We start from the raw sequence: 18,340 nt of genomic DNA, 5'->3' as shown, positions 1-18,340 counted from the left end.
CACAGTGTATACTGTATGTGTATTATGTACACTGTTTACAGTAAATATATATTATATATTGTACATCTTATATGTGACCCTGGACCACAAAACCAGTAATAAGGGTCCATTTTTTTGCAAAAAAAAAAATCAAAATATTGAGAAAATCGCCTTTAAAGTTGTTCAAGTGAAGTTCTTAGCAATGCATATTACTGATCAAAAGATATATTTATGGTAGGAAATTTACAAAATATCTTCATGGAACAAGATCTTCAAAACTGATCATTTTTAAAGACCCATGCAATGTATTTTTGGCTATTGATACAAATATACCCACGCTACTTAAGACTGGTTTTGTGATCAAGGGTCACATATTGTAGTGACGTTTTAAGACAATACATTTACGCTGTGTTTTAATGTCACTGCGTGACTGCAATATTGCAAGATTTGAACTCACTTTTATACCTACAATGTTTCTACAGTAAAGTATTTTATTGATTTGTAAAATCTGAATCGGCCTCCTGGCTTGCCAGATAATAACTCACTGAAGCATCTCTGGGATGTAGCTAAACATTCACTTTCAACTAAAGTTCACCACTGAACAGGACTGCTGTTCAGATTTTTGGCATGTTGCATTCATTAAAAATCTGGCATGAATGTTCGTCTCATTTCAGATGCATGCCAACAAACAATGACATCCCACCCCCCTGCATAGACAAAAAAAAATCAAAATACTGAGAAAATTGCCAAAATTGTCCAAATGAATTTCTTAGTAATTAATATTACTAATCAAAAATTAAGTTTTGATATATTTACGGTAGGAAATTTGGCCAAGGTAAATTTGATTAAAAATGTAATTTCGTTCATTAGCTGTACTTCCTGTCCTGTTCCAGTCCTGACATTGAAAACTGCTGGTTTAAGCATGCCAGGTGTATTTTTTTGTATTTGCATATCTGTGGCCCAGAGTGCACTAAAACAGACACTGATTTAAAAACTAAGCACAATGCAAACACAAACAGCCTTCCAGGGCTGGGAAACTTGGAAAAAGATAACTGGAAAAAAGATCACTTTCATACCCAAGCTTCTAAACTGGACAGGCCAGAAACTTGCCAGAGGAAAAGCTAAAAATGAAAATCCTGTCATTAATTTGATTCATCTTCGGAACATAAATTAAGATATTTTTGACGAAATCCAAGAGCTTTCTGACTCTCCATAGAGGGCAATGCAACTGACACATTCAAGGCCCAGAAAGGTAGTGAGGACATTGTTAAAATAGTCCATGTGCTTCACCGTCCTCTGACATTATCAAAAGTACCAGGATGCATGCGCACATGGACTATTTTAACTATGTTCTTACTACGTTTCTGGGAAATATTTCAGTTACATTGCTGTCTATGGAGGATCAGAAAGCTCTTGGATTTTATAAAAAATATCTTAATTCGTGTTCTGAAGATAAATGACGGGTTTTCAACGACATGAGGGTGAGAAATTAATTTTTGGGTGAAATATCCCTTTAAGCTTTATTCATTTTTCTCACAACATATGCATTGCTTTCTTCTTGTTTCAGTCATGCTATTTATGTATATAAATAACAGTTTAATGCATATTGTATGTATTTTACATTACAGAACAACATTTATTTCAATGAAACTCCTGAACCCTTACTGTCTAGATAGTACAAGCAACGTTTATATGGTTATCAACGAATGTAAAGCTACTGTAAATTCAATTCACAATCAATTGGATGTTGACTAAATATGTTCCGAACATTTTGGTATTATTAGATTTCCTCAAGAAATAGACAAGAATGAACCTGGCTTCCTCCATTATTTCTATTCCGACCAGCATTCAAACACAACAAACGCACAATTACGACTTCAAAAGTGGGAAGACGGAAATTTCTTCACATGAAAACACATGAAGGCAGTATTTTGATTTACGAGGTTTAGTTTTGTGTGACATCATTTCCTTTCCATCTTGTTTGCCTCAGACAGGTTAGCTTACGCTCAAACAGTGCAGGTGACACCGAAGGAGTTTCCCAGAAGACCTTTCCAAAAATAAGCTCTGAATCAACAGCTTACACAACTTGCGAATGTCAACAAGTTTCAATCGACCTTTCAGCATGCTCCTAAACACCCTAAATGAATCCTTTATGAGCAACCGAAGAAGGAGACAACATTATGTAGCTAGCAACAAGTTGTTTTGGCCTGGTGTAAGCCAACACCCTGAGACTGCTCCCGTAATGCCATCTCTCTCACTTTCCCTGGCTTGGTTCTTTCAGATTCTACCTTCTCTTTTCTTCAGGTATGAATGTGTCGATTCAAGTACCATGTTACCCAGGTGAAATGCAATCCGCACAATCGAGCCCATCTTTGTACACTGTACAGCATGTGCTATATTCAGTTCATTCAGTAAAATCCCTTGACAAACTTTTGTTATGCTTTTTTGAGGATGTCTATTAGACATATAATAGGATATACCCAGCAAACAAAAGGGTTAGAGTTACTTTTGAATGTTCTCTGAAGGTTCGAAAACAAGTACTCAGCACAAAAATGTTCTATGAACTTTTTTTCTAATATTCCATTATGTTATGAAAGTGAAAAGCTCCATAAACAATGAATGAATAACATTTCTGTGCTAACGTTTTGAGAATATATGTAACCCTGAGCAGAGGTATATAGCAGAGGTATATTAGTAGTAATAGCTAACAATACATTGTATGGGTCAAAATGATCAATTTTGTGGCCAAAAATCATTAGGATATTAAGTAAAGATCATGTTCCATGATGATATTTTGTAAATTTTCTACCGTAAATATATCAAAACTTCATTTTTGATTAGTAATATATCATATGCATTTCTAAGAACTTAATTTGGACAACTTTAATGGCGATTTTCTCAGTATTTCAGATTTGCAAATAGTTGTATCTTGGCTAAACCACCCATACCGGAAAGCTTATTTATTTAGTTTCAGATGATGTACAAATCTCTATTTGAAAAATTGACCCATATGACTGGTTTTGTGGGGTCACATATTAAAGGTTAAAAGAGACAACTCTGAACAAATGTTATTTTAATGTTACAAGAAGAATGTTTGTTTGCCAAAGTTCTGAGAACTTTAGCCTATAAGTAAGCAATACAGCATGGCCTTATTGCTTTAATAAAACGGTTACCACACAATAAAAACATTAAAACCAACAATTTATATATTGATATGTTACTTTTTTTAAGCAAGTTCGTTAAACGGTGTCCTTCCGCTAAAAAATACTCCCTGACAGAAACAGCAAACAGACAAAAAAAGTTCAGATGTAACATGCCTCATCTTATGGAGCTCAAATTAAAAACAGAGAATATGAACCTTTCTCATCCGCTATGTCATTTAGTATTTTAAACACCATATATGATATTTTCCTCAAACACATACATCTTTCTTTTATTCATAAAACAGCTGTAACAAGCTGTAAACAGATGCACATATGGACATTCAGAGTCATACCTGAAACAGAAAACTAATAAATACAGTAATATTCCCTCCTCACGTCAAAAAACTGTGGGCTTCCACACAGACATGCATTTCTCTGCACGAGAAGAGTTTCTCTGACTCTCTAAAGATGGAAGATGCGACATAACACCAGTAGGGGTGGGTCACTCATACTTCATTAAATAAATAACAAACAGTTAAATCCGCCGAAATACATAGTAGCCTACATGGAACAGTTTTGATGCTATATTTTTGATTGTTTATATCGCTAAGGGTGTTGCTCAGTGATACACAAAACCTTTGGGTGAAGCGGTCATAGTCGTGCTTTATAGTGAATAAAACATAGCTGCTGACCAATCAAAATCGAGGAATGGAATGGAAAGGAATGGAGGAATGGAAACAGTTTTATAAAAAGTGAAAAAGTCCCATTGCTGTTGTGGTCACTCTATATCAGCACTTTTTGAACTTTTGTACTTTGCAATAAAATTCTAAAAAATAATAATCACTTTTATCCTTCGGTTCCATGTGAACCTGTCCTTTCATGGCATTTTGGTGCTTGTTCTGCAAACATTAACTCTCTCAACAGAGAGAGTGACTAATCTGCTTGAACATTAACTGTGTTTCGAAGCTACTCGGCTCCTCCTAAATGCTGCTTTCATCTTAAACGAGCTGACCTTTGCATTACAATCACTTTAATGTGAGCTAGACACAGACTACCTTCCTAGAAAACATCCCACACCTGTTTTAATACAAATGTAAGAGATCAATCACCACATGATCCCTTGATAAACAGCTGTACGAAAATTAATTTTACATATCACTGGAGGAAACATCTACATCTCTATTTATAAAGTTATATGTCAGTCATTAGTTGAAGTTGAAGTACACTTTACAAGCCAGGTACAGTACAGTACAGTACAGTAACCATGTGTCTCAATCATCTACTGTATTATCTAATGCACACATGCTTAACTAAACACGCTACCCTAACAAGTGTATGACATCATACAGTAACAGTGAACATTGGTCTGGTGCACAAATATTTATTAATTCAAAACATGCTTAAAAATCAATTAAAATCCCTGACAGCTTAATTTCTTTACAAATGTCCAAAAATTTATCTCATTCTCCTCCTCAGAGTAAAACAACGGCATAAAATTGCTTTAAAAGTTGATTTTACAATACAAGAGAGCCTAAATTCAACTTAATGTCATACAAGATACACAGGCAGCAGATAGATAGATAGATAGATAGATAGATAGATAGATAGATAGATAGATAGATAGATAGATAGATAGATAGATAGATAGATAGATAGATAGATAGATAGACTGTCACTCTATCTATCTATCTATCTATCTATCTATCTATCTATCTATCTATCTATCATATATTAGTTTTGGAGTTCTGCATCTCTTGGTTGAAAATTATCGCCGTCGCAAATATCTTTACTTGAAATTATACATCGATTTAAAAAAAACTATCATGCTTATTATCCGTAATGGACATTGAGAAATTGGATATGAATATAAAGATAATGCCGCAGCATCATATTATTGTCTTACCTTTGCGAAATGAAGTAGCAGATGCGCGCACCTGCGCTTAGATCATCAAAAATACTCACGGCAGCTCAGGAGATTTAACGAAACTAGTGAGCTCATGTGATTGGCCACGCCTACGTGATGACGACACACGTGGCGTGCTGTGGCGGACAGGTGCGCTTCTTCTAATGAGCTTTACAATGGTTGGCGTTTCCTTTTCTGTTTGTCATTTATTTATGTTTTTCAATGACCTGAAGCGATTATAAAGAGAAATATTGCTATTAATAATTTCCTTACAAGGAAATTGAGAAAAAAACAAAATAAAAATAGAGATAACGCTAAAACACAAAATCAAATACAAAAAGGAAACTGATTTGTTAGGGCCAAATTTTCACGATTTGGTCAGTTACCCGGATGCGCGGCCAAATCGGCAATACTTGGATGTAAACAACAGCATGGATTACACGATTAATGTACAACTGAATACGTTGTTCTGCTAATTTATGATACCACGGAAAAAACGTGTGGAAGCTGCTAAATCATATATAGAGAAGGACTTAGTAAGCAGGAAAAGGCACAATATTTTGACAAACTACAGTTATTAGGTGGTAAATATACATACAAGCAGTATTAATTAAGATATTAGCCTAATATTTCACCTACCTGACTGGAAATGATAAGGACAAACACCAATGTTGTCAAGATTCTTGCCCTGGAAATCGTATTTCAGTTTGTTGCACTCTTCCCCTTGATTTGTTATAACTTTTAGCAGTCTATAGTACTCCAAATGGTTTTCCCAGTCCAACCGATTAGTACAGCCCAAAACATGACAATAATTGACCATTTTCAGCAGCAATAATCAGCAATACATGCAGGTTTCATTATGTTCAGTGACATTTAATTAAATAGATAAATAGTCTGAGTTAAGTATGAATAAACACACCGGCACAGAGAAACATGGAGATTTTTATTCAAGAGGATTGGCAACTTATATCATACAAAAAACACTACACTCTAAATAAATAAAAATTCTATTCAAATGAATCAAGCAGAATCACATTTTTGTAGAAATATGCTTAAAGCCATTATCATTAAGCCACTCCAGAAATATTTACAACTTTACTGTGTGTGTTGATGTCAAACAACACAAAACAGTCAAAGTCATAGTAAACATTTGTTTATTGAAATACATGACCAACTTCACAGTATATCAGAGTCTACTGATTGTCTTCAGAAGCAAAGACATAAGCAGATGAAACGAATGAGTGATGCCAGCCAAAATATGGAAGATCTTCTCAGTCATAAAGGTCCCTGAAAGTCAGACTCCTGTTAAAAAATAAACAGGTAAAAATGTTACAAATTACTGAACAAACTAAATAAAACAAGCAGCATGGCCACAACTTATTTAAAGTCCCCATGAAATCAAAATTAAAATCTTTTGGTTTTAAGTATAAATATGTCAGCCCAATTTGAATTCTACACAGAATGCTATATTTTATAGCGATATGGATGAGATTGTCGCTGTCACTGTCAAATGCGGCTTTACTGAGCTCAACGGCTATGGCCCAAGCTGTGATATATACAAAGCTGTCTTCCTTTTACAGTTGCATGACTTAAAGCACTTCAGTGGACCTTTAAACCTAGAATGACAAATCTGCCATTGGCGCGCACCTGTCGGGGTAATGTGACACAATCGGTGGGTCAGGTGTGCTGTGATGAGAGCGTTCTGGAGACCATGATCTGTGAGGACTCAACGAGCGATGATGGGAGGTGGATGAGGAGCGCATTGTGGAGGAGAGGACAGGAGAAATAGCTGAGAGTCCTTGCCTACGCAGCTCCTGTACTGCACGCTCCCTGAAATACATTGATAGGACATCTGTCTTTACTTTTCAAACCACAAATACATAATCATATACAATGCTGGAACTGGAACAACATTAAATGACTTTTTTTCTTTTCTTTTTTTTTGGGCTGAACTATCCCTTTGAGATTTGCGTCTCACCTTTCAAAGCGCTCAGTGGTCAGGTGTCTCCTGGTCATCTCAAGATCTGCCTCCAGCTGGGTTGATCGTGTCTTCAGTTGAGCCATTTCCCTACTTTGAGAACTCCTAGAGATGGGGAAGAAGACAGTAAGTGGAAGATGGAGGCAGAAAACAGCTGCTGTGCACTGTGAAATGTCATATGTGTATGTGCTAAACTCACACTTTGCTGTCAGCCATGCTGAGTTTGTCCTTGAGAATTTGTATTTCGGTCTGTCTTTCCTGAGATGTGAGCTGCCTCTGTAGCTCCTTTTCTCGTGAAGACACCAGCAGGTTCTCCAAAGTTTGAACAGACAGGCGTTCACTGGTCAGCTGCTTCTGTAACACCTCAATCTCAGAGCGGCATGATTCCAGCTCACGCTGCACCTGTATGTATAAGCACATAGACATTATGTTATGTATTTACTTTTCAGTTCAGTTTGTTCCTCGTTTTCTTGAAGGTACTTTGATTTCTGCATAAAACCAATGTTAAATGCATAAAGAGGTTGAAACTAGCCAAAAACACATTTAAAAGCCCTAGTGGCCTCCAGAGTTTGGGATTGTGGGTTTGATTCCCACCCGGGTCTTATTTTCAGTGCTACAAAATACCTGGGGATTGAAAACCACTGTGTTGGTGTCTGATGTTGTAGAATGTGGGTTTAAATACAGATGTACTTTGTGTTCAGCAAAAGGAAGTCTAAGCCCAATCAAGGCTAAGATTAACTATAATATCTTACACAAGAGGCCCAGTGGCCTAATGGATAGCTGGGAATTGTGGGTCCCATCTGGGTTGTGTTTGCAGTGCTGCAAAAAATCTAAGGTAATTTGGTTAAAAAGAAAAAAAAAATGTGCAATGTTTTTGTGTTTGAAGTTTCTTGTGTTTCTACAAAAAAAAAAAAAAAAAGATAATAGTGAAAGTGATTTCTGTATAAGGCCCAGTGGCCTAATGGATAAGGCATCAGCCTCCGGAGCTGGGGATTGTGGGTTCAAGTCCCACCTGGGTCATATTTGCAGTGAGCAAACTTTCTACAATAATTTGAATACAAAAAAAAAACTTGTCTAGTGCTTTGTTTTTCTACAAAAAATATAAACTCAGTTAATAGTGAATGAGTTGCTTGCAAGTAACCCAGTGGCCTAATGGATAAGGCATCAGCCTCCAGAGCTGGGGATTGTGGGTTCAAGTCCCACCTGGGTCATGTTTGCAGTGAGCAAACTTTCTACAATAATTTGATTGCAAAAAAAAACTTGTCTAGTGCTTTGTTTTTCTACAAAAAAATATAAACTCAGTTAATAGTGAATGAGTTGCTTGCAAGTGACCCAGTGGCCTAATGGATAAGGCATCAGCCTCCGGAGCTGGGGATTGTGGGTTCAAGTCCCACCTGGGTTGTGTCTGCTGTGCATTTGAATTTCTACAAAAACTTGGTTACTAAAAAAACCTTTCTCTAGTGCTTTGTGTTTCTACAAAAAGCTAAACTCAATTAACAGTGAATGGACAGTTTACGAGAGGCCAAGGGGCCTAACGGATAAAGTGTCGCTCGTGGCTACAAGTCCCACCTGGGTTATGTTTGCAGTGCAGCAAACTTTCCACAGTAGTTTGTTTACAAAAATCCTTGTCTAGTGCTTTGTTGTTTCTACAAAAAGGCAAACTCAGTTAATAGTGAATGAGTGGCTTGGTGGCCTAATGGATAAGGCATCAGTCCTTGGAGCTGGGGCTTGAGAGTTCAAGTCCCACATGGGTGTTTACAATACAGCAAAATTTCGAAAGTAATTGGTTCACCCAAAACAAAGCTTTTTTTAGTGTGTTGTTTCTACAAAAAAATAAATTTAGTTAATAGTAAACAAACCACTTTCTAGAGGCCCAGTGGCCTAATGGATAAGGCATCAGCCTCCGGAGCTGGGGATTGTGGGTTCAAGTCCCACCTGGGTCATGTTTGCAGTGAGCAAACTTTCTACAATAATTTGATTGCAAAAAAAAACTTGTCTAGTGCTTTGTTTTTCTACAAAAAATATAAACTCAGTTAATAGTGAATGATTTTCTTGCAAGTGACCCAGTGGCCTAATGGATAAGGCATCAGCCTCCGGAGCTGGGGATTGTGGGTTCAAGTCCCACCTGGGTCATGTTTGCAGTGAGCAAACTTTCTACAATAATTTGATTGCAAAAAAAAACTTGTCTAGTGCTTTGTTTTTCTACAAAAAATTTAAACTCAGTTAATAGTGAATGAGTTGCTTTCAAGTGACCCAGTGGCCTAATGGATAAGGCATCAGCCTCCGGAGCTGGGGATTGTGGGTTCAAGTCCCACCTGGGTCGTGTCTGCTGTGCAGTCAAATTTCTACAATAACTTGGTTACTAAATAAACCTTTCTCTAGTGCTTTGTGTTTCTACAAAAAGCTAAACTCAATTAATAGTGAATGGACAGTTTACGAGAGGCCAAGGGGCCTAACGGATAAAGTGTCGCTCGTGGCTACAAGTCCCACCTGGGTTATGTTTGCAGTGCAGCAAACTTTCCACAGTAGTTTGTTTACAAAAATCCTTGTCTAGTGCTTTGTTGTTTCTACAAAAAGGCAAACTCAGTTAATAGTGAATGAGTGGCTTGGTGGCCTAATGGATAAGGCATCAGTCCTTGGAGCTGGGGCTTGAGAGTTCAAGTCCCACATGGGTGTTTACAATACAGCAAAATTTCGAAAGTAATTAGTTCACCCAAAACAAAGCTCTTTTTAGTGTGTTGTTTCTACAAAAAAATAAATTTAGTTAATAGTAAACAAACCACTTTCTAGAGGCCCAGTGGCCTAATGGATAAGGCATCAGCCTCCGGAGCTGGGGATTGTGGGTTCAAGTCCCACCTGGGTCATGTTTGCAGTGAGCAAACTTTCTACAATAATTTGATTACAAAAAAAAACTTGTCTAGTGCTTTGTTTTTCTACAAAAAATTTAAACTCAGTTAATAGTGAATGAGTTGCTTGCAAGTGACCCAGTGGCCTAATGGATAAGGCATCAGCCTCCGGAGCTGGGGATTGTGGGTTCAAGTCCCACCTGGGTCGTGTCTGCTGTGCAGTCAAATTTCTACAATAACTTGGTTACTAAATAAACCTTTCTCTAGTGCTTTGTGTTTCTACAAAAAGCTAAACTCAATTAATAGTGAATGGACAGTTTACGAGAGGCCAAGGGGCCTAACGGATAAAGTGTCGCTCGTGGCTACAAGTCCCACCTGGGTTATGTTTGCAGTGCAGCAAACTTTCCACAGTAGTTTGTTTACAAAAATCCTTGTCTAGTGCTTTGTTGTTTCTACAAAAAGGCAAACTCAGTTAATAGTGAATGAGTGGCTTGGTGGCCTAATGGATAAGGCATCAGTCCTTGGAGCTGGGGCTTGAGAGTTCAAGTCCCACATGGGTGTTTACAATACAGCAAAATTTCTAAAGTAATTGGTTCACCCAAAACAAAGCTTTTTTTAGTGTTGTTTCTACAAAAAAATAAATTTAGTTAATAGTAAACAAACCACTTTCTAGAGGCCCAGTGGCCTAATGGATAAGGCATCAGCCTCCGGAGCTGGGGATTGTGGGTTCAAGTCCCACCTGGGTCATGTTTGCAGTGAGCAAACTTTCTACAATAATTTGATTGCAAAAAAAAACTTGTCTAGTGCTTTGTTTTTCTACAAAAAATATAAACTCAGTTAATAGTGAATGAGTTGCTTGCAAGTGACCCAGTGGCCTAATGGATAAGGCATCAGCCTCCGGAGCTGGGGATTGTGGGTTCAAGTCCCACCTGGGTCATGTTTGCAGTGAGCAAACTTTCTACAATAATTTGATTGCAAAAAAAAACTTGTCTAGTGCTTTGTTTTTCTACAAAAAATTTAAACTCAGTTAATAGTGAATGAGTTGCTTGCAAGTGACCCAGTGGCCTAATGGATAAGGCATCAGCCTCCGGAGCTGGGGATTGTGGGTTCAAGTCCCACCTGGGTCGTGTCTGCTGTGCAGTCAAATTTCTACAATAACTTGGTTACTAAATAAACCTTTCTCTAGTGCTTTGTGTTTCTACAAAAAGCTAAACTCAATTAATAGTGAATGGACAGTTTACGAGAGGACAAGGGGCCTAACGGATAAAGTGTCGCTCGTGGCTACAAGTCCCACCTGGGTTATGTTTGCAGTGCAGCAAACTTTCCACAGTAGTTTGTTTACAAAAATCCTTGTCTAGTGCTTTGTTGTTTCTACAAAAAGGCAAACTCAGTTAATAGTGAATGAGTGGCTTGGTGGCCTAATGGATAAGGCATCAGTCCTTGGAGCTGGGGCTTGAGAGTTCAAGTCCCACATGGGTGTTTACAATACAGCAAAATTTCGAAAGTAATTGGTTCACCCAAAACAAAGCTCTTTTTAGTGTGTTGTTTCTACAAAAAAATAAATTTAGTTAATAGTAAACAAACCACTTTCTAGAGGCCCAGTGGCCTAATGGATAAGGCATCAGCCTCCGGAGCTGGGGATTGTGGGTTCAAGTCCCACCTGGGTCATGTTTGCAGTGAGCAAACTTTCTACAATAATTTGATTACAAAAAAAACTTGTCTAGTGCTTTGTTTTTCTACAAAAAATATAAACTCAGTTAATAGTGAATGAGTTTCTTGCAAGTGACCCAGTGGCCTAATGGATAAGGCATCAGCCTCCGGAGCTGGGGATTGTGGGTTCAAGTCCCACCTGGGTCATGTTTGCAGTGAGCAAACTTTCTATAATAATTTGATTGCAAAAAAAAACTTGTCTAGTGCTTTGTTTTTCTACAAAAAATTTAAACTCAGTTAATAGTGAATGAGTTGCTTGCAAGTGACCCAGTGGCCTAATGGATAAGGCATCAGCCTCCGGAGCTGGGGATTGTGGGTTCAAGTCCCACCTGGGTCGTGTCTGCTGTGCAGTCAAATTTCTACAATAACTTGGTTACTAAATAAACCTTTCTCTAGTGCTTTGTGTTTCTACAAAAAGCTAAACTCAATTAATAGTGAATGGACAGTTTACGAGAGGCCAAGGGGCCTAACGGATAAAGTGTCGCTCGTGGCTACAAGTCCCACCTGGGTTATGTTTGCAGTGCAGCAAACTTTCCACAGTAGTTTGTTTACAAAAATCCTTGTCTAGTGCTTTGTTGTTTCTACAAAAAGGCAAACTCAGTTAATAGTGAATGAGTGGCTTGGTGGCCTAATGGATAAGGCATCAGTCCTTGGAGCTGGGGCTTGAGAGTTCAAGTCCCACATGGGTGTTTACAATACAGCAAAATTTCTAAAGTAATTGGTTCACCCAAAACAAAGCTTTTTTTAGTGTGTTGTTTCTACAAAAAAATAAATTTAGTTAATAGTAAACAAACCACTTTCTAGAGGCCCAGTGGCCTAATGGATAAGGCATCAGCCTCCGGAGCTGGGGATTGTGGGTTCAAGTCCCACCTGGGTCATGTTTGCAGTGAGCAAACTTTCTACAATAATTTGATTACAAAAAAAAACTTGTCTAGTGCTTTGTTTTTCTACAAAAAATATAAACTCAGTTAATAGTGAATGAGTTGCTTGCAAGTGACCCAGTGGCCTAATGGATAAGGCATCAGCCTCCGGAGCTGGGGATTGTGGGTTCAAGTCCCACCTGGGTCGTGTCTGCTGTGCAGTCGAATTTCTACAATAAATTTGTTACTAAAAAAACCTTTCTCTAGTGCTTTGTGTTTCTACAAAAAGCTAAACTCAATTAACAGTGAATGGACAGTTTACGAGAGGCCAAGGGGCCTAACGGATAAAGTGTCGCTCGTGGCTACAAGTCCCACCTGGGTTATGTTTGCAGTGCAGCAAACTTTCCACAGTAGTTTGTTTACAAAAATCCTTGTCTAGTGCTTTGTTGTTTCTACAAAAAGGCAAACTCAGTTAATAGTGAATGAGTGGCTTGGTGGCCTAATGGATAAGGCATCAGTCCTTGGAGCTGGGGCTTGAGAGTTCAAGTCCCACATGGGTCATGTTTGCAGTGAGCAAACTTTCTACAATAATTTGATTACAAAAAAAAAACTTGTCTAGTGCTTTGTTTTTCTACAAAAAATATAAACTCAGTTAATAGTGAATGAGTTGCTTGCAAGTGACCCAGTGACCTAATGGATAAGGCATCAGCCTCCGGAGCTGGGGATTGTGGGTTCAAGTCCCACCTGGGTCGTGTCTGCTGTGCAGTCGAATTTCTACAATAACTTGGTTACTAAAAAAACCTTTCTCTAGTGCTTTGTGTTTCTACAAAAAGCTAAACTCAATTAACAGTGAATGGACAGTTTACGAGAGGCCAAGGGGCCTAACGGATAAAGTGTCGCTCGTGGCTACAAGTCCCACCTGGGTTATGTTTGCAGTGCAGCAAACTTTCCACAGTAATTTGTTTACAAAAATCCTTGTCTAGTGCTTTGTTGTTTCTACAAAAAGGCAAACTCAGTTACTAGTGAATGAGTGGCTTGGTGGCCTAATGGATAAGGCATCAGCCTCATGAGTTGGAGGTTGCAGGTTCAAATCCTACCTGGGTTGTGTTTGCAATGTAGCAAATTTTCTACAGTAATTTGTTTACAAATAAAAACCTTCTATAGTTTGTTGTGGTTCTACAAAAAGCTAAACTCAATTAATCGTGAACATAGAGCTTGCAAGAGGCCTAATGGATAAGGTATCAGTCTCCAGAGCTTGGGTATGTGGGTTCAAATCAAATCGGGTCATGTTTGCAGTGCAGCAAAACTTTAACAGTATTTGTTTACAAGAAAAAACCTTCCCTAGTGCTTTGTAGTTCTACAAAAAGATAACACTTATTTAATATTAAATGTATAGTTTGCAAGCGGCCTGATGGATAAGGCATCAGCCTCTGGAGCTGGGGATTGTGGGTTTAAGTCCCACCTAGGTTGTGTTTGCAATGTAGCAAATTTTCTACAGTAATTTGTTTAAAAATTGTTCTCTAGTGCTTTGTGTTTCTATAAATAGCTGAACTCAATAGTGAACATGCAGCTTGCAAATGGCCTAATACAGCGGTTCTCAATTGCAGTCCTCGCGCCCCACCGCTCTGCATATTTTGTGTGTTTCACGTATCGCTTCAGACGTTTGTTCTATTCCAACGTTACTGCCCTTCGAAGTGGACATCACAGGATATTACGCCATTATTTATTAGTTCGAAGTGAGTGTATATGTTCCATTTGAAGGTCATTAAAGCGTTCGAGACATACATTTAAAATGTATTTATTTACAGATGCATTTATGTCACACTTCTCTAGTAAGTTTCATCTGTGTGTGAAGATGCTGCATGCGGTGGCGTAGCGCAAATATGTGAATGAATGTTTCGAAGTGTAGTAAACAGATTTCCCCTGGGACCATGTCAATCGGAACACAGTTCCTGCACGGAGTTCACTTCTAACGAGCTGGTTATTTGAATCAGGTGTGTTAACTTAGAGAGACATGCAAAATATGCAGAGCGGTGGGGCGCGAGGACTGGAACTGAGAACCGCTGGCCTAATAGATAAGGCCTCAGTCTCTGGAGCTGGGAATTGTGGGTTCAGAGTTTCAAACATTCTACAAAAAGAATCTTTGTATTTCTACACAAATCCAAACTCATTTGGATAAAACATCAGATGCTGGAGTTGGGGGTTGTGGGTTTGAGTCCAACATGAGTCATGTTTAAAGGGCTAACTTTAAGTTGGTGGCAAAAGCAGCACATTGTGAAAAAATACACATCTCTGTTTAGTATTTCAGGAAAGATCTAACAGGACTGTGGAAAGTTCAGCTGGATAGAAGCTTCAGCCTATAATGCAGAATAATGTATGTTTGAATCCTGCCATTACAGTTGTTTTCCTGACATCAAGTAGCATACAAAAAAATCAACTTGTTATAAACCAATTTAAGTACTCACAGCTTCTTTGCTGGCATCCAGTTTGACGCAGAGCTCTCGTGTTTTTTCCAGGTCGGTCTGCACCTGTGTGCGCTCAGTCAGGGCCTGACGCAGATCTTCCTCCATGTGAATCATCTTTCGGTTCAGCTGAGACAGCTGAGTAGTACAACTCCGCTCTGAAGTCAGAGCCTGGACACAGCAACAAACCACAATTTATGAGAGACTGAGTTAACTAAGCCAAGTGCACACTAACAGACAGTCTGAAGAACATTAGTGACAGGCACACTCTATGGGTTTGCTACAATATGAGATTTCAAAAACTTGATCTTCAGACTTGTAGTGAGCATTTGGGTTGAGTTGAGAATCTCCTGCATATTAACAACACCAACATCATTGATGGCCAAGTAACCTGTTGCAGGCTGCTCTCCAGGCTGTCTGATCTTTCTTTGAGTCGAAGTATCTCTAAGTTAGCGTTGTGAAGCTCAAGACGGAGTTCGATGACAGTGGTTTCAGCATGTCTGGCTTGTTCCTCCCAGCTTTCCACCTGGAGAGACACTTTCCTTCGAGACTCCTGCAGTTCTCTACATTCACGCTCCTAAAAGGCAGCAAACAAAAGCAATCAAGAACATGCTACATAAAACACGCATGACGTTCATTTTAAGAGCCTTTTTGACCTTAGCAGAGAGCAGATCTTCAGTGCGTGAGATGTCAGCAATGTGAACTTGTACTTTTTTCTGCAAGTCTTCTATTTCCTCATTAGCTTCATCCAGCTTGAGCTGTATCGTCTGAAAAGGAATATGGAGGTCTTGGTACCTTATTTATTGCAATGAATTAGCTTGAAACCGTTTGGTACAGTACCTGATTTTCCAGACGTGCTTTGTTAAGGTCGTCCCTCAGCTGACCGTTCTCTTGCAACATGGCATCTTTGACTTTCATCACTGTGCCCATCTCGTTTTCAGAGTCTGACAGCTTCCTCCTCAAAAAATCCAGCTCTCTTTCTCTGCCAGTTACGGTCTCTCTCAGAACTCTGTAGACAGGAAGTCACATCATCGTCACCACTGATTTTCAAAAATCATTGAAGAAATATGGCATGTAAAAGGATGTAATAGTCTTATTGAATACTAATACATTACATACTCATACACTCAAGTACTCAAACCTACAAATGCTGTTTTATATTCTCTAAATATTCTTGTATTACAAACACAGAGGAAACTACACTACCATTCAAAATTAATTCATGAAATTAATACTTCTATTTAACAAGGATGCATTAAATGGATCAAAAGTGACAGTAAAGACATGTATAATGTTACAAAATGTTTACTTTTATAAATAAATGCTATTCTTTTGAACTTTCTACTCAAAATCTATCATGTTTACACAAAAATATTAAGCAGCACAACTGTTTTTAACAGAAATGTTTCTTCAGCAGCAAATCAGCATATTGAAATGATTTCTGAAGGATCATGTGACATTGAAGACTGAAGTTATGATGCAAAAAATTTAGTTTTGCCAACACAGGAATAAATGACATTACAAACTGTATTAAAATAGAAAACATTTGTTTTAAATTTCAATAATATTTTACAGTATTACTGCATTTTTTGGTCAAATGCAACATCAGTGAGCATAAGAGACTTCTTTCCACAACATAAAAAAATATTACTAACCCCAAACATTTAAATATTCATGTATATAAAGTAGACACTACACAAAACCATTCTAGGAAGTTATACATTTTGTGCCAAGGTGACTATGTGAACAATAATATCTCTGACCTGTGTAATAAATATAAATTGTACTACAAATAATAAGCATGGGCTACAGTCAAGGACAACTACGACTATATACTATGGTCTAATAATGATACATCAACATTAGCATTATTCTTATACCTGGATGGTGAACATAACACACTGTGAAAAGAAAGTAATACAGTAATTTTATACAGAATTTTAATAACTAAAAAAGTTTTTAAAGTATCCTTCATCACACACTATACAATCACTACACATGACTGTTTGTTAATCTGTGAAAATAAATAGAGTACTTACATTAGAGTTGTCTCAAGATCCTCGGTTCTCAGCTTCAAGCTCCGAATGGCTTTCTCCTTTAAAAAACAACAACAACATATCATCAAGTGTACTAACTTACTGGAAAGCACATAATAATCTAATATACAACCAAAAATATGTTTTAGTGTGTAAATAATTGGTAATGCCTTCTCATCTAGCTGGTCATTTGCAGTGCTGAGCAGATCTGTCTTTTTCTCCAGTTGTTCCTGCAGTGAGTCTCTGTGCTGGTCCAGCTCTGAGATTGTACACCGCAGTGTGTTCATCTCCTCTTGCATAGCAGTCACCTGCCTCAGGAGAGAGTCTGAAACACACCAAGAAAAAGTGATGCAATACACATATTCTTTAAACACTAAAATTATTGCGACTAATTTTTAGCATCATTACTTCAGTCTTCAGTGTCACATGATCCTTCAGAAATCATTTTAATATGCTGATTTAGGGCTCAAGAAATATTTCTTATAATCAATGTTGAAAACAGCTATGATGCTTAACATTTTTTAATTAATAGCATTTCTTCAGTCACTTTTGATCAATTTAATGCATCCTTGATGAAAAAAAGAAAAAAAATCCTCAAAAAAAAAAATCCCCAAAGATATTAAAAATGAAACTGATCAATAACAGCACAGATGTAAATGTACCATCTGTAAATGCAAATATCTGTTGTCTCACCGTTCTTTTCATCCAGCATTTTATTTCTCTCATGAGTGTTTTGTAGCTCTCCAATTCTGCTGGTCAGTCTCCGCTGATTCTCACTCAGAGAGATTTCCAACTGATTATTTGCCAGTCTGGTATACACAAACACACAAAAAGAAATAAATAATGAAAGTATTACAGCATTGAAATATGGACACATATCGTTGTTTTTGATTTCTAGTGTACCTGAGGCTGCTGCACTCATTTCTGAGACGGCTGAGCTCTTCCTCACTGCCACTAAACTTTCGCCCAAGTACTTGAGCTTCCTCCTCCAGAACCATCATTGTCTCCCTCATCTGAGCGTGCCTGCTTTTCTGTTCCCCTCGCTCCTGCTCCAGCTGGGACACATACAAAACAATGATGCTAGCCCATAACAATAACTGTGCAAGAAAATAACTACAGTTTATTGTATAGTATGATACAGTGTAGCATCATGCATTATAGTGCAGTACTGTATGTTATACTATGGTACTATTTGACATTATTTAGTATACACTACCAGACAAAAGTTTTTGAACAGTAAGATTTTTCATGTTTTTTTAAAGAAGTCTCTTCTGCTTACCAAGCCTGCATTTATTTGATCCAAAGTACAGCAAAACAGTAATTTTTTTTATAATTTATATTTTTTTAATATAATTTATTCCTGTGATTTTAAAGCTGAATTTTAGCATCATTACTCCAGTCACATGATCCTTAAGAAATCATT

At 37.8% G+C, this 18,340-nt stretch overlaps 1 protein-coding gene and 17 non-coding genes across 18 annotated transcripts in view; 17 read left to right on the top strand and 1 right to left on the bottom strand.

The window, feature by feature from the left end:
- Nucleotides 1–5,969: 5,969 nt before the first annotated feature.
- tsga10 (testis specific, 10) overlaps nucleotides 5,970–18,340 on the bottom strand; it is a 15,868-nt gene continuing 3,497 nt past the window's right edge. Inside the window, exons 5-17 of the mRNA XM_073842558.1 lie at nucleotides 17,821–17,972; nucleotides 17,611–17,726; nucleotides 17,088–17,242; nucleotides 16,921–16,976; nucleotides 16,762–16,782; nucleotides 15,722–15,890; nucleotides 15,538–15,648; nucleotides 15,273–15,458; nucleotides 14,885–15,052; nucleotides 7,203–7,405; nucleotides 7,004–7,108; nucleotides 6,673–6,855; nucleotides 5,970–6,327 (exon numbers count right to left, since the gene is read on the bottom strand). Of these exons, the coding sequence (XP_073698659.1) occupies nucleotides 6,297–6,327; nucleotides 6,673–6,855; nucleotides 7,004–7,108; nucleotides 7,203–7,405; nucleotides 14,885–15,052; nucleotides 15,273–15,458; nucleotides 15,538–15,648; nucleotides 15,722–15,890; nucleotides 16,762–16,782; nucleotides 16,921–16,976; nucleotides 17,088–17,242; nucleotides 17,611–17,726; nucleotides 17,821–17,972 (1,656 nt within the window). The 3' untranslated portion in view covers nucleotides 5,970–6,296. The remainder of the gene's footprint in view (nucleotides 6,328–6,672; nucleotides 6,856–7,003; nucleotides 7,109–7,202; nucleotides 7,406–14,884; nucleotides 15,053–15,272; nucleotides 15,459–15,537; nucleotides 15,649–15,721; nucleotides 15,891–16,761; nucleotides 16,783–16,920; nucleotides 16,977–17,087; nucleotides 17,243–17,610; nucleotides 17,727–17,820; nucleotides 17,973–18,340) is intronic.
- Nucleotides 7,951–8,023, top strand: trnar-ccg (transfer RNA arginine (anticodon CCG)). Its single transcript has one exon. It is a non-coding gene; the product is annotated as a tRNA-Arg (tRNA).
- Nucleotides 8,142–8,214, top strand: trnaw-cca (transfer RNA tryptophan (anticodon CCA)). Its single transcript has one exon. It is a non-coding gene; the product is annotated as a tRNA-Trp (tRNA).
- trnar-ccg (transfer RNA arginine (anticodon CCG)) lies at nucleotides 8,333–8,405 on the top strand. Its single transcript has one exon. It is a non-coding gene; the product is annotated as a tRNA-Arg (tRNA).
- On the top strand, nucleotides 8,874–8,946 carry trnar-ccg (transfer RNA arginine (anticodon CCG)). The gene has a single exon. It is a non-coding gene; the product is annotated as a tRNA-Arg (tRNA).
- On the top strand, nucleotides 9,064–9,136 carry trnar-ccg (transfer RNA arginine (anticodon CCG)). The gene has a single exon. It is a non-coding gene; the product is annotated as a tRNA-Arg (tRNA).
- trnar-ccg (transfer RNA arginine (anticodon CCG)) lies at nucleotides 9,254–9,326 on the top strand. The gene has a single exon. It is a non-coding gene; the product is annotated as a tRNA-Arg (tRNA).
- trnar-ccg (transfer RNA arginine (anticodon CCG)) lies at nucleotides 9,795–9,867 on the top strand. Its single transcript has one exon. It is a non-coding gene; the product is annotated as a tRNA-Arg (tRNA).
- On the top strand, nucleotides 9,985–10,057 carry trnar-ccg (transfer RNA arginine (anticodon CCG)). Its single transcript has one exon. It is a non-coding gene; the product is annotated as a tRNA-Arg (tRNA).
- Nucleotides 10,524–10,596, top strand: trnar-ccg (transfer RNA arginine (anticodon CCG)). The gene has a single exon. It is a non-coding gene; the product is annotated as a tRNA-Arg (tRNA).
- On the top strand, nucleotides 10,714–10,786 carry trnar-ccg (transfer RNA arginine (anticodon CCG)). The gene has a single exon. It is a non-coding gene; the product is annotated as a tRNA-Arg (tRNA).
- trnar-ccg (transfer RNA arginine (anticodon CCG)) lies at nucleotides 10,904–10,976 on the top strand. Its single transcript has one exon. It is a non-coding gene; the product is annotated as a tRNA-Arg (tRNA).
- Nucleotides 11,445–11,517, top strand: trnar-ccg (transfer RNA arginine (anticodon CCG)). Its single transcript has one exon. It is a non-coding gene; the product is annotated as a tRNA-Arg (tRNA).
- On the top strand, nucleotides 11,634–11,706 carry trnar-ccg (transfer RNA arginine (anticodon CCG)). The gene has a single exon. It is a non-coding gene; the product is annotated as a tRNA-Arg (tRNA).
- Nucleotides 11,824–11,896, top strand: trnar-ccg (transfer RNA arginine (anticodon CCG)). The gene has a single exon. It is a non-coding gene; the product is annotated as a tRNA-Arg (tRNA).
- On the top strand, nucleotides 12,365–12,437 carry trnar-ccg (transfer RNA arginine (anticodon CCG)). Its single transcript has one exon. It is a non-coding gene; the product is annotated as a tRNA-Arg (tRNA).
- Nucleotides 12,555–12,627, top strand: trnar-ccg (transfer RNA arginine (anticodon CCG)). Its single transcript has one exon. It is a non-coding gene; the product is annotated as a tRNA-Arg (tRNA).
- On the top strand, nucleotides 13,099–13,171 carry trnar-ccg (transfer RNA arginine (anticodon CCG)). Its single transcript has one exon. It is a non-coding gene; the product is annotated as a tRNA-Arg (tRNA).

Source organism: Garra rufa, chromosome 6 (genome assembly GCF_049309525.1).
Source record: "Garra rufa chromosome 6, GarRuf1.0, whole genome shotgun sequence".
Classification (NCBI taxonomy): Eukaryota; Metazoa; Chordata; class Actinopteri; order Cypriniformes; family Cyprinidae; genus Garra; species Garra rufa.
The sequence above is the reverse complement of the archived record's forward strand: the minus strand, read 5'-3'. Positions and strand labels throughout refer to the sequence as shown.